The sequence below is a fragment of the Zootoca vivipara genome, chromosome 2 (genome assembly GCF_963506605.1).
Source record: "Zootoca vivipara chromosome 2, rZooViv1.1, whole genome shotgun sequence".
Taxonomy (NCBI): domain Eukaryota; kingdom Metazoa; phylum Chordata; class Lepidosauria; order Squamata; family Lacertidae; genus Zootoca; species Zootoca vivipara.
The window spans coordinates 114,663,031-114,675,433 of record NC_083277.1 but is presented as its reverse complement, the minus strand read 5'-3'; the positions used below and the strand labels follow the sequence as shown (position 1 = coordinate 114,675,433).

The 12,403-nt window shown below is 46.7% G+C and overlaps 1 protein-coding gene across 2 annotated transcripts in view; it reads left to right on the top strand.

Annotated features, from left to right (window-relative positions):
* RARG (retinoic acid receptor gamma) overlaps positions 1-12,403 on the top strand; it is a 128,247-nt gene that overhangs the window by 38,543 nt on the left and 77,301 nt on the right. Inside the window, exons 1-2 of one of the 2 annotated variants that reach the window (XM_035099610.2) lie at positions 5,997-6,135; positions 9,272-9,625. In XM_035099610.2, the coding sequence (XP_034955501.1) occupies positions 9,451-9,625 (175 nt within the window). In that variant the 5' untranslated portion in view covers positions 5,997-6,135; positions 9,272-9,450. Of the gene's footprint in view, positions 1-5,996; positions 6,136-9,271; positions 9,626-12,403 lie in introns of those variants that run through there. The other variant, XM_035099600.2, reaches the window with a different exon arrangement.

The following is a 12,403-nucleotide window of genomic DNA, read 5'->3' as shown; positions in this document are numbered from 1 at the left end:
AATGTCCTTTTAAGCAGCCTATTGCCCTTGCAAGTGGTACTGGTTAGTGGCAGGGGATGATAAAACGTTGAAGTTTTTTTCAAAGCATGCATCTGGGTTCTGTGTGCATTCTAATGGGCATTTGCAGTAATAGAATCAGGCAAAGTTGTTCTAGATTAGTTTGCATGGAGTTCAAGGGGGTTTGGGACTGGAAGGCTTGGATTTGAGTCTCTGGCTATCTGTGGGCTTCTTAGCAGGCAGTTTGACCCAGTCACACTGTGTCTCACTTCTGTAAAACTGTGGTGAACTTTCCAGGACAATCGCGTTTGATAGCTGATCTTCCATTTCTAGCATCCCAGCCAGTGATAACTTCTTGCTGCAAAGTTAGAAAAATAATGCTCCCAGGCACGACCTCTTTGTAACCCAAAGGCAAATCATGTTTAAAAAGAGCTTCAGTTGTCCCAATATTATGATTCGGGAGTCCTGCCCCAACTTTTGTGGCTGGCAACTCTGTAGCTAAGCCTTTAATGGAAGCTAACAAACATCTCTGTGGTTTGGGCCAAATTCTTATTTTTCTTTCTTTCTAGTTTAGCTCTCCGTTTAGGCGCTTCATGTTAAAGCACACACACACACACACACAGAGAGAGAGAGAGAGAGAGAGCGCTTTTCAAAAGGCTGTTGCTATGTTCCTTCTTGAAATACTTTTGCAAAGTCTGTGTAAAAACGGGGGTGGAGTCTTTCTGTCTTTTTGGTGGGGGAGAAGGGAGCACAACTCAACAACAACTCGTTCCATTGTGGGCATTGAGGACTATGGAAAATGTACACCATGGCAGCTTAATTTCAGAGGATTCCAGTGCCTCTAACCATGAGCAATGACTCCCTTGATGCTCATGTTTGCATATTCCTTATAAACACCTTTTACCATAACCTTTGCCCGCTAAGTGCCAACTCAGCCTTTTGCACAATCCTGTCATTGTGTTGTCCCTTTTCTCCTCCGGACTTCTTCTTTTAGGTAAAGTGGAAAATACATGTAGCTTTTTCCACCTTGGAATAAGTTATTTTATTTTATTTTAAAGCCAACAAACCCAACTGAATGGCTTCTGTCCAAATTCAAATCCAGTCGCCCCCCCCCGCACCCCACCCCATACCTCAACCTACAAGAAACCAATTTTTTCTTCCTCTCCCCTCCCACTGGCCCCGGACCACTCCAGACACGCTTGCAGACAGCAAAGGAAAGTTTAGGGGCTTTTTCTTTCTTTCCTTCTCTCTCTCTCTTTGATGAGGAGGTTAAGGAATGTGGTGTGCTCCATGTTCCCTTAGTATTTGTGGCTGCCAGGGTGCTTGGGATAGGAGAGCAAATTGAAATTAGGGGTTATTATAGCTAAGGAAGGGGCTCATTTATGCATGAAAGGAACCCCATGTTCTCGAAACCATAAAGTGCCACGATTAAAAAATTATGCGCATTGGATGAACATGCAAAAGGGGCATTATTTTCCTAATGTATTCCAGTTATCAAATCTGGTGTAGTAGCATAAATCTTTTAGTAGGGCCAATTGGTGTGTGTGTGTGTGTGTGTGTGTGTGTGTGTGTGTGTGTGTGTGTATTGTGTGTATGTGTGGGGGGGGAATGGGAATGGAAAGAGAGGGGGGGCAGCGTTTGTAACTTTTTTTTGGCAGGGATTTTGGATTGTGCAGAAGACGGGAGTATTGGTAGACATGTGTAGGCAAAGCAGAGACAGGAGGAGGGGAAGCAAACTGCTCCATTTTAATCTGGAACAGATTGCTGTGACTCCTTGCCACTTAACAGCATCAGCTCAAGAGGGCTGCCTGGTCTGGTCAAAGGCATGATTGGGCTTGGATTAGGAAAGGCTTTGGGTGCAAGTTCTCCGCTAAGCCGAGGTGGTAAAGCAATCTTTTTATTTCCCTAACCTATGCCAATGGTGGGAGGCTAGAGTTCTGATGGTGAAAGGACAGGAATATGTGTGCAATGTTTATTTATTTATTTCATTTTTTAAAAAAGCCTGCTCTTTCCCTGAAGAGCTCAGGGTGGCATGCATGGCCCCTCTCTCCTTTTTTTTTATTAAAAAAAGCAATTTATTAGATTTTCCAAATAAACACAATAAACACATTAAACAAAACAAACATTCAAAAACAAATACATTTATCTTTTTAACAATTCTTCCCAAATCTCTAATTCCAATACTCTGCCAAGCTTTGACTTCCCTCCCTCCCCTCATTTGGTTTTCTTTCCAGCTCTTAGCTCGCAGTTCCTTATTCCTAATTTAAAGTCATTTCATGGGATTTATTTCAGTCCTGCAAGTGTCTTTAAACTTCTACAGTTCTTTCCCATATAGTCCACATATTTACTCCAATCCTTTTGGAACTTTGTCTCCCCCCTGGTTCCGGATCCTGCTAGTCAGTCTTGCTAGTTCCGCATAGTCTATCATTTTTGTCTGCCACTCTTCAATCGTTGGTAAATCCTGAGTTTTCCATTTTTGGGCTAATAAAGTCCTAGCCGCAGTTGTCGCATACAAAAATAATAAATTATCCTCTTTTGCAATCTCCTGTCCAACAAGTCCTAGTAAAAAAGCTTCTGGTTTTTGGGGAAAGGTATATTTTAAAATCTTTTTCATTTCATTCTATATCATTTCCCAAAATCTTTTAACTTTTTCGCATTTCCACCACATATGATAAAACTCTCCATCCTGCTCTTTACATTTCCAGCACATTTTGTTACTCATCCTATACATTCTAGCTAGGCCCCTCTCTCCTTTTAGCTTCACAACAACCCTGCATCTTTTTTCTTTTTTCTATTACTGGTACGTTTTATTGTAATTTATATTCGGTGTTAGCCTCCCTGAGCCCAGCCCTGGCCGGGGAGGGCGGGGTAAAAATATAAAATTATTATTATTATTATTATTATTATTATTGGCTAGGATGAGAGAGTGACACAGAGAGAAAGTGACCCAGCATAAAGGCTGAGCGTGCATTTGAAACAGGGGCCCCATGGTCTAATTCCAATGCTAAAACTACATAAAATGCAAAGGTGTTGCGGCTCTTGGAAGAACCATAGGTTAATAGTTCAATCCCTGACATAGAACCTTTCTTGAAATCCAGGAGAGCTGCTGACAGTCACATGCCATTCTACCATGTCAGGGCCAGCCCTACCACAAGTCAGAATTGTAGTCCAAAAACTGGGAATTGTAGTCCAAAAACTGCTGGAGACCCAAGTTTGGGAAACCCTGTTCTACACCATGGCTGCGGAACCTGTGGTCCTGCAAATGTTGTTGAACATCAGCTCCAATCATCCCTAACCACTGACCATGCTGGGTAGGGGTGATGAGAATTAGAGTCCCAACAACATCTGGAAGTTCCCTGTCCCTGATCCATGCAATTCTCACTCTCACCTTCTGTTTTACAAAATTGCAATGGGTGCTGTTCTGCAGAAAAGCTAGAGACCTTCACTTTCTCCCCTCGCCTCACAAAAACCCCTCTCAGCAGAGGGTTCAGGCGCCCCATTGCTTTCTCTGCAACCTTGTTCAATTGTGCTTCTTCTTCGAGTGCCTGTTTCCACATTCTGCCTTCTCCTCCTAGGATGTGGTTGATTATTTGGGGCTCCTGCAGAAACTTTGTGGGGGGAGAGCAGGAGGGAACCGGAAATTTGGTTCAGCTGAAGGAAGGACCAGAAAGGGGCAGGGTGGTGAGTGTGGGTTTGGGGGAGGAATTTGGTACTCTACCAAAAATAAAGGCTAGACAGATGTGTTGGTGCAGGGTGTCATTTTGAGGTTAGTGTGAGATGAGTGCCAGAGTTCAGTCTTCTACCTTGCTGGGGCCAAAAATGTTAATGACCTTGGCTTCCCTTTTGCTTAAAAGTGTATGCTCTTCACAGGCAGAGACTTGTGTGTGTGTGTGTGTGTGTGAGAGAGAGAGAGAGAGACAGCTGTCAAGTTCTCCCTTTTTTAAAGGGAAATTCCCTTATTCTGAATAGGCTTCCTCGCGAGAAAAGGGAAAACTTGACAGCTATGTGGTGTGTGTGTGTGTGTTTGAGCAAGAGAGAGAGAGAGAGAGAGAGAGAGAGAGAGAGAGAGAGAGAGAGAGAGAGAGAGAGAGCACAGTGACATAGAAAACACAGCAATCTAACAAAAAAAGTCTTTGAAACGAGATGGCTCCAGGCTGCTGTGAGCTATCATGTTAGCTGTTCCAATGAATTTAATTTTATTATTATTATTTTTTAAATATATATATTTTAACAGAGCTGGTTGTTTCTTAGAAACGCGGCCCCTCCCCACACCACAGAAATATGGAGAGACATAAGCTCCTTTGCCCACGAGGGATAGGAACAATTAAAGGAGCCTGGGAGAACATATGGGTTTCAGTGTCTCCATGTTGGATGAATCCCAGAGAAGAAGGAGCCCCATTAGAGTGACCTCTCAATGACCCCCACACTCCCATCCTCTGATGGGGCAATCCAAGGTCCAGGATCCCTCTAATGGCGAGGGAATCGAATGCATGCCTGGAATTAAGTTGAACTCCGAATGGTGTTTTAGAGGGAGGCGGGAGCCTCGGCTGGGTTTTTTATTGATGTTCCACCGTTTAAAAACATTCCCTTCTGTAACCAGCCCGCTCCCCACTCCTCCCCCACCCCCCAAAGGCACCCCTTCTTCTTCTTCTTCTTCTTCTTCTTCCCCTCTCTCCTCCTTGAGGCAACTGTGCCCCAAGCTTGCTGGCAGGAGCCGGTGCTGTTTTCTTTCAGTGGGTTTCTTTCCCGGTTTCCGTGTGCTTGGACACCTCGGCCTGACGGCGCGTTTATTTTTGGAACACGAGCTTCAAGAGAGGCCCTCACATATGGAAAAGTTTACGGAAATGAAGCCTTTAAGTTAGCTGCTCGCTTGAAATCTCGTGGCTTTAGCTGCTCAGGGCACTTGGCAGAACCCACGGCAGTGGGGAAAAGGGGGTGGATGGGGAGGAAGGGAGGGGGGCGCAAAGGCGGAGTGAGCCAAAGTCCTCGCCGTTTTAAAGGAGCCGAGCGCAAAGGGGGTGCCCCCCTCCCCACTCCATACCGGTGGGCTGATTTGGCTGGGGCAGACACCACAGAGGTGGTGGTTTTCCTTCTGTTTCCCTGCCACCGACTGCCAGGGGACACTGTCATTGGCTAGGTAACCAACCAAAGGACACTGCTTTGAGGATGCCAAAGGATGTCTGTATTGTGTGTGTGTGTGCCTCTCGGTTGTATGGTACTGGGTCATTATTATGTTTGCTCTTCTGCTTTCCCTTCTCTCCACGCACCCCCCCCCCCCGCTCCTTTCTGGCCCTGCAGCTGGCATTCTGTGGGGCAGCAGCACCGCTGAGGCTACCCATGCCTTGCTTGTGGTACGCTTGATGCATTAGCTGCCTCAAACTGGCCTCATACTGGGGTGGAACCACATCCCGGTGGGAGAAGAAAAATGAAAGAAAGGGAGGGAGAGGCAAAAACCTAAAGAGGGAGTAGGGGCAGCAGGCATGAAGCAGAGGCGAAAGTAAGAGTGTGTGTATGTGTGTGTGCGCGCGCTCATTAAAGAAGTGAGGCAGGGTATAGGGAGCGGAGAGGTGAAGAGTGAGTGATGGGCTGGGGGCTGGGGGGTGGAATAGGGGGTAGCTCTGAGAGCCAGAGACACAGAGTCGGCAGGAAAAGGCGCTGCCTGGGCTGTTGTAAATTAGGCCTGTGGTGTTGGGTTCCATGTGGAAGATGTGAGCTCACATTCTACCCCCAGGGTGGTACAGCCCCAGCCAAGCGCTGGCAGCAAGAACATAAGCTCCATTTATCTGGGAACCTGAAATGACTCTTGATTTAAATCATATGGTAAAAAGTACCCAAAGAAGAAGGAGAAAAGGGGGGGGGCGCAACTTGCCTGCTTTTGGAGATGGTTCAAAAGGGAAAATACGCACACGCCCTTGTGCAGAGAAAAAGCTTAAAGGGACAGTGTCTTGGTTCCCAGTTTGCTAGGCAGGCTGGAACGTACGTGTGTGTGTGTGTGTGTGTGTGTGTGTGTGTGTGTAAACTGAGGCTCAGCAGCAGCTCACTTCCAAACCCTCCTCAATTGGATTTGGGGACTGGCGCTGGATCTGGCTTCGAAATTATGGAACTCAGCTTCAAATTGCCCTGGGAAGGAAGGACTTTGTAAGAGCGTAAGAAGCAAGCAGTGTTGTGCGGTGAAGTTTTTAATAGGGAAACAAACTGGGCCAGAGGCTTCAGCTCGCAAGGGCGATTGGCGGGGTGGAAGAATGGGATGAAATCCCTCCCTAAGGGATTTCCAGTAACTCGTTCTCCGAGGGGTGCTCTTAGCTGGCTTCCTACTGCTGTTGGGTGGGAAGTCACTCTCTTTCCCTTGGGGAAAGTGCCCCCTTTGTCCGTACATATTGTGTGTGGTGCTGACTCCTGAAAATGCCAAAGGCAAAAGAAAATCTTAAATATATCATTTTTAACTATTGTGATTTGAGGGCAATCTCAATATATAAACTGGGGTTTGTTTGGTATTTGGCAACCACTGGGAGCTGCCCAGCTGGTGTTGATGGATGACATGGCCTTTTCCGTTGTGGTTCCCATAAGTGGAAGGCCGTCCCTGGTGAGGTGCTTCAGCCTCCCTCATTTATTGACACCCAAGAGAAATTTAAAAACATTCCTGTTAACCTGGACATTTGGTGGCTGGAGAGCGATGCTCCTAGCAACTGTGACATCATCACTGGCTGAGATAATGTTTGTAAATGTTTTATCATTGCTGTGTCTGCTGCCCTCTGCTCCTTCTGGAGGAAGGGCAGTATAGAAATCAATCAATCAAACAAACAAACAAACAAATAAATAAATCTGAGTATCTGATGAAGTGTGCATGCACACGAAAGCTCATACCAAAATAAAAACTTAGTTGGTCTTTAAGGTGCTACTGAAGGAATTTTTTTTATTTTGCTTCGACTCAGACCAACACGGCTACCTACCTGTAACTAGAAAGATAGATAGATAGATAGATAGATAGATAGATAGATAGATAGATAAGATAAGATAGATGATATAAAGGTCTGGTTGCCAGACTGCTCTTGTTTGCCTCCTGGACTGCCAAATCATTGTAGTCTGTTCTCTACCCCCTGAAACCATGACTCTTCCTGGTCCTACCCTCCAGGACTCATTCCTGATAACTTAGTTCAGTGCCAGGCCTGACTGCTGAAAATCGGAAGGTCATAGGTACCCTTGATTGTGTGGCAACTGCTTCTCATTTACCACTGAATAACCCCCCAAACCAATCCCACATACCTGGAATTTTGGAACAGGATTTCCAGCTTAAGATGACTGGTTTCTGGGCATGCTTCACCACCAACAACTCTTATTTTGGAAATTTATCACCACCCACGTCACTTACTGCTTTTGCTAATAGGTTTGTTGATGCTTTTTACCTGCACTGTGCCTGTACCCTTAAAAGCACTTTCACATACAGAAATTAGAAGAAATCAAGCTTTGCCTTGTATGGAACTAAAAGTGGCACAAAAAGCTTTATCTGCTAATTTCAGTGTGTTCCAGGCTGTTGCTGCAGGCTCAGGAGGAAAAATAAAAGGTTGACAATCTTATTCCCAGGTATCTGAAGAAGTGTGCATGCACACGAAAGCTCATACCAAAATATAAACTTAGTTGGTCTTTAAGGTGCTACTGAAGGAATTTTTTTATTTTGCTTATTCCCAGGTTTCCCTCTAAACCTGTCCATTCAGTTCCCCCTTCCTCAGCTTTCTGCTTTCTCTCTATATGCATTGCTGTGGTCATTTTCCTGTAGTGGCCTCTTCACCTAATATGTGTGTTCCCAATTTTTTTGGGGGGGGAGGGGCAAGACTCCTTTCAGAGCTTCAGGATCCCTGTAGGAGCTCCTCTTATCCTTAGGGAAGAGAGAGCCCACATTGCATTTCCATGTATCCATTGAAGTCCATGAGTCTGCCAACTTACAGCTTCCAGGCATGTCCAACAGGTAGATCGTGATCTACTAGTAGATCACTGGACGTCTGAAGTAGATCACTGGTAGATCATTGGCTCCCCCCAAAGAAGCTGAACAACTGTGGCTCCCCTAAAAAAAGCTCAACATTTTACCTTCCCCCTGAAAAAAACTCAACAACTTTGACCTGAACTTCAAAAGGGGGGGTAGATCACTGCCAGTTTTTAACTTTGTGAGTAGATCGCAGTCTCTTTGGAGTTGGCCACCCCTGTTTTAGACAATGGGTGTTCCTTCCCACCATTTATTTCTTATACTTTCCTCACTTTGGGAAATCTTAGCGTAATGCCAAAATCACATGTGCATAGTTACTTTCTCCGCTTTGAGCAATGCCCACTATTTGTCCACCTAGCCCATTACTGTCTACTCTGACTGGCAGCAGCTCTTTAGAGGAGGGGGGTGGAATTAATGCCCCGGGGTGGGGGGGCGGCAGGGTTGTCAAATTTCATGTTCATGAAGTTCTCAGATGGGAGGCTGCCCAGGCCTGCACTGCAATGCCATTGAAATTGTGAATCAGATTGGCTGCAAGCTGTCAGGTGGGAGGCTGCCCTGCACCTTTAGCTAATGTGGGAGGAGGAAGCACTCTCCCATTTGTCTACATGGTTGGGGGACAGTCTGCAGGGCAGTCTAGAGCAGGTTGGCCGCCCTGGCGCTGAGGGGCGGAGATCGTTCCGGCGCAGCATGGTTTCCGCGCAGCATGGTTTCCTACCGGCCCGCCGCCCTGGCGCACCGCGCCACCGGGGGTCTACCTAGAGCCGGCCCTGACAGTCTGGTAGTGTATAACCCAGAACTTTCCCCCTCTCTTTTGCATTACCTGTCTTACTGCCATTGCTTCCAATGTGGTGAAAAACTGGCAACGTTGAACAAAGTTTTTGTTGAAATTACATGAAGTATTATATGTGCACCAATGTTGGAACACATACCTGTTCTTTTGAAAGATGGGGGGAAACCCAACACCTAGTGAAGCTGGGAAAGGTATGACCAACATTATTAGCTTCCTCCCCCACCCTTCAAGAGAACGTGTATGTGCTCACCAGCCCTGGTGTACATGCAAAATTTTAAAATTTTGTCGAGGAAAGAAGGGTGCAATATTTGTTGGATGCGGGAGCTATCCCTCACCTGTACAAGGATGAGAGGTTGAAATAGAAGAAGGGGCTGCCTCCCAAGCTGTTTGACTCTATGGGGAAATGGTGGGTGAAGAACTAAACGTTTAACTTCAAGTACAACACCCTCAGCTAGAACATTATGGACATTAATGTGCTTCTGGTGTGCTTCTTCTCTCCCATGCAGGACAGCACAACAGGAAGAGAAAGAAGAGCAACAACACCATCGCTGGGGGGCTGAAAACCTGCCCAGACCACCACCACCACCATGGAACCACCTTCCCAGAGCAGTGACGGCACAACCCAGATCTTCTAAGGGGAATCTTGACTCTCTCTCTCAAGCCAGCTTCTCGTGCGCCCTCAGCCATGGCAGGAAACAAGGAGAGGGGCTGCTCTGGCGGAACCCCCCTGGCTCATGTGAACGGCTTCCCGCCTGCGGTGTATCCTTTCCCTTTTCCCAACCCGCACTTCGAGGTGCTCACCAATGGAGGCTACTTCCGGAGCTACCCTAACGACCTGCCCAAGGAAATGGCATCACTGTGTGAGTTCCTTTGGCTGAAAGGGGTGGTGCTGGCGGTGGGCGCTTGGGGCTTTGTTGGTTGCCAGGGTGGTATGGATGCCAGGCTGACCTGACCCACAGAGAGATGCAGCTGCTGAGTGCTGAGTGTTGATTTCTGTTCTGGGCCCTGGAAAGATTTTCCCTGACACTGTTCCAGCCAAATGTAGAAGAACAGTGCTTTAGGTCTTTGGATTCACTGGCTGAAAGTTCATAAGCAGCACTGTATTGGTATAGAGTCCCTGGTTGGAATCTCACTGGCAACCAGTCGATAAAAGAGTTTTGGGCCTCAACCTGAATTCAAACCCCTTCTTCACAATGAGCTGCCTGCAGGGATGGGAGGAAAAGGTCTCAGTCCACAACTAAGAACCCCATGTGCAAAAGTGAGAAGGGGGTTATTGTTTTGTTTTCTACTTGCACTTGTTCTTGCTTTTATTATTTATTTTGTGTGGGGGGTTTTTATCTTGTACTTTTATGCTGTGAACCTCCCTGAGATCTATGGATGAAGGGCAGTGTACAAATTTTTAATAAGCATAAGTATAAGGAAAGCTATTGTAAGGCTGAAGGAGACAACACCTGTAGATGCATTACACCCTCGGGGGTTTGCAGAAGTGTCTGGACAATAACTGAACCCGATGGCAAAGGATTTGTTTGGGTGGACTCTTGTCTTGGGCTGCTTCTCCTGCATAATACTGTATTTAGGGTTAAGGTAAAGGTAAAGGGACCCCTGACCATTAGGTCCAGTCGTGACCGACTCTGGGGTTGGGGCGCTCATCTCGCATTATTGGCCGAGGGAGCCGGCGTATAGCTTCCAGGTCATGTGGCCAGCATGACAAAGCCGCTTCTGGCAAACCAGAGCAGCACATGGAAATGCCGTTTACCTTACCGCTATAGCGGTTCCTATTTATCTACTTGCATTTTGATGTGCTTTCGAACTGCTAGGTTGGCAGGAGCTGGGACCAAGCAATGGGAGCTCACCCCGTCACAGGGATTCGAACCGCCGACCTTCTGATCAGCAAGCCCTAGGCTCAGTGGTTTAGCCCACAGCGCCACCTGGGTTAGGTGCTGTATAGATTAGCAGAACTCACAGGGTGGTTCTTCTTCACAGGTTCTACGCAAGAGATAGGCCTCCTTAGCCTAATTTTTAAAAAGTATTCTGCAAGGAAGCAGTTCAAAGAGTGATCTTGACAAAGTGATCTGTCTGTCCCCTGGCTGCTGACAGGTAAAAGAGAGGAAAAGGGGGTGGCAGAATGAGAAAAGGGGGTGATCTTTCTCAGTTGCCCCCCTCTTGCCCTGCTTTCTTCTGGCTTTGTCCCTGATTAGGCCAGGCAGCAAATGGCCCCCTGCACAAATTACCCCCAAAGGAATGCAGCCCTCAAGAGAAAAAGGTTTGCCCACTTTGTACTCGAAAGGGCAATTCATATGAGTTGACATTTGGACAGGTATTTCCACAGGGCAAATCAGTGCTGTGTGAGTGATCTGGCATACATTGAGATGGTGATCGGTCTCACCTTAAAAAATGTGGCTTAAGCAAGGTGGTAAGCCCATGATCTGAATCTGAACATGTTGGCTAAGCTGTTGACTAGCTCTTTGAATTGTGCCTGGAAGTTACCTGGCACATGTATTATGTGGTCATGGCTGCCGACGCTGATAGAAGGTGCATTGCATCATTTTTTAAACTAGCTGGACAATCTTCAAGGGCAGCCCCATGCAAAGCATATTGCAGAACATTAGTCCAGAATTTACCAAACAGTGATGAGTTGCCAAGTTCCTGGTAAACTTTCAGGAAGCACGATTTAAAATGATCAGGTCTTCCTTCCAGCATGGAAGCTCTGTCAATATACTGTAGGTGTGCATAGCCATACTGTGTTATCAAAATGGCAAAGCCTCCTCACAGTCCATTACAGCCTAGTAAGAAAATCATATCAGCCAAAATATATGCAATTCTTATGTGCCTTTTGGTGCTGAGTGCAGCTGGCTAAGAACCAAGCCTTGTATCTTGCCTGAATAAGGGTTGTCTGTCATTTGACATGGCTATCACACCATCACTGGGCACCCAAAGTTAGAGTGGATTTTAGGCATATGTAAAGTCAAAGACTCTGAGCTCAGAATTTTCACCAGATTGGAGGGTAGGGATACCAAACCCTGAACTTGGAACACATAGCAATTCACACAGCCATTTTTAAAGTGGAACTACTGCCACACAGTGGCTTTCACCAGGCAATTTGGTTATGTCGAAACAGAAAGCCACCCTCCCATGCTGTTTTGCCATGATGTCAAAAAACAAGCAGTTTCTAGGGACGCAGTAATTTTACAAGTCCGTGTGTGTGTGAAAAAGCATTCCACCTCGTTGATATTTGGGGAGGGAGAGAGAATTCACAGTGGGTGGAGCGACTTGGCCCACACAGCAATCTTGGCTTGGCGCTTGACTTTTCAGGGAGCTATTTTGAGACGGATCCCACACTGGGGAGGGCATCTGGCCTCTGCTTTGTAGGGGGACCTTGCATCACCCTTGAGGAGTTGCTTTCCCCCAGTCTCACTGGAGGGGGCTCCAGGGGAAAACCTTAACTCTGGAGGTGCTCAGAGAAACCCTTTTCTTTGTGTGTGTACACTGTGCCTTAGTTTCACGGGGGCTTTTTTTGAACTGGAGTGTTAGGGGTGTTGTGCCCAGGGCTTGCTAGGTGTGGGTCTTAACTGGCTCCTGCTGGGTTCTGTGCTTCTGCTCTCCATACTTTGGGGCATGTTCCGACCGCTCTGCCCTTT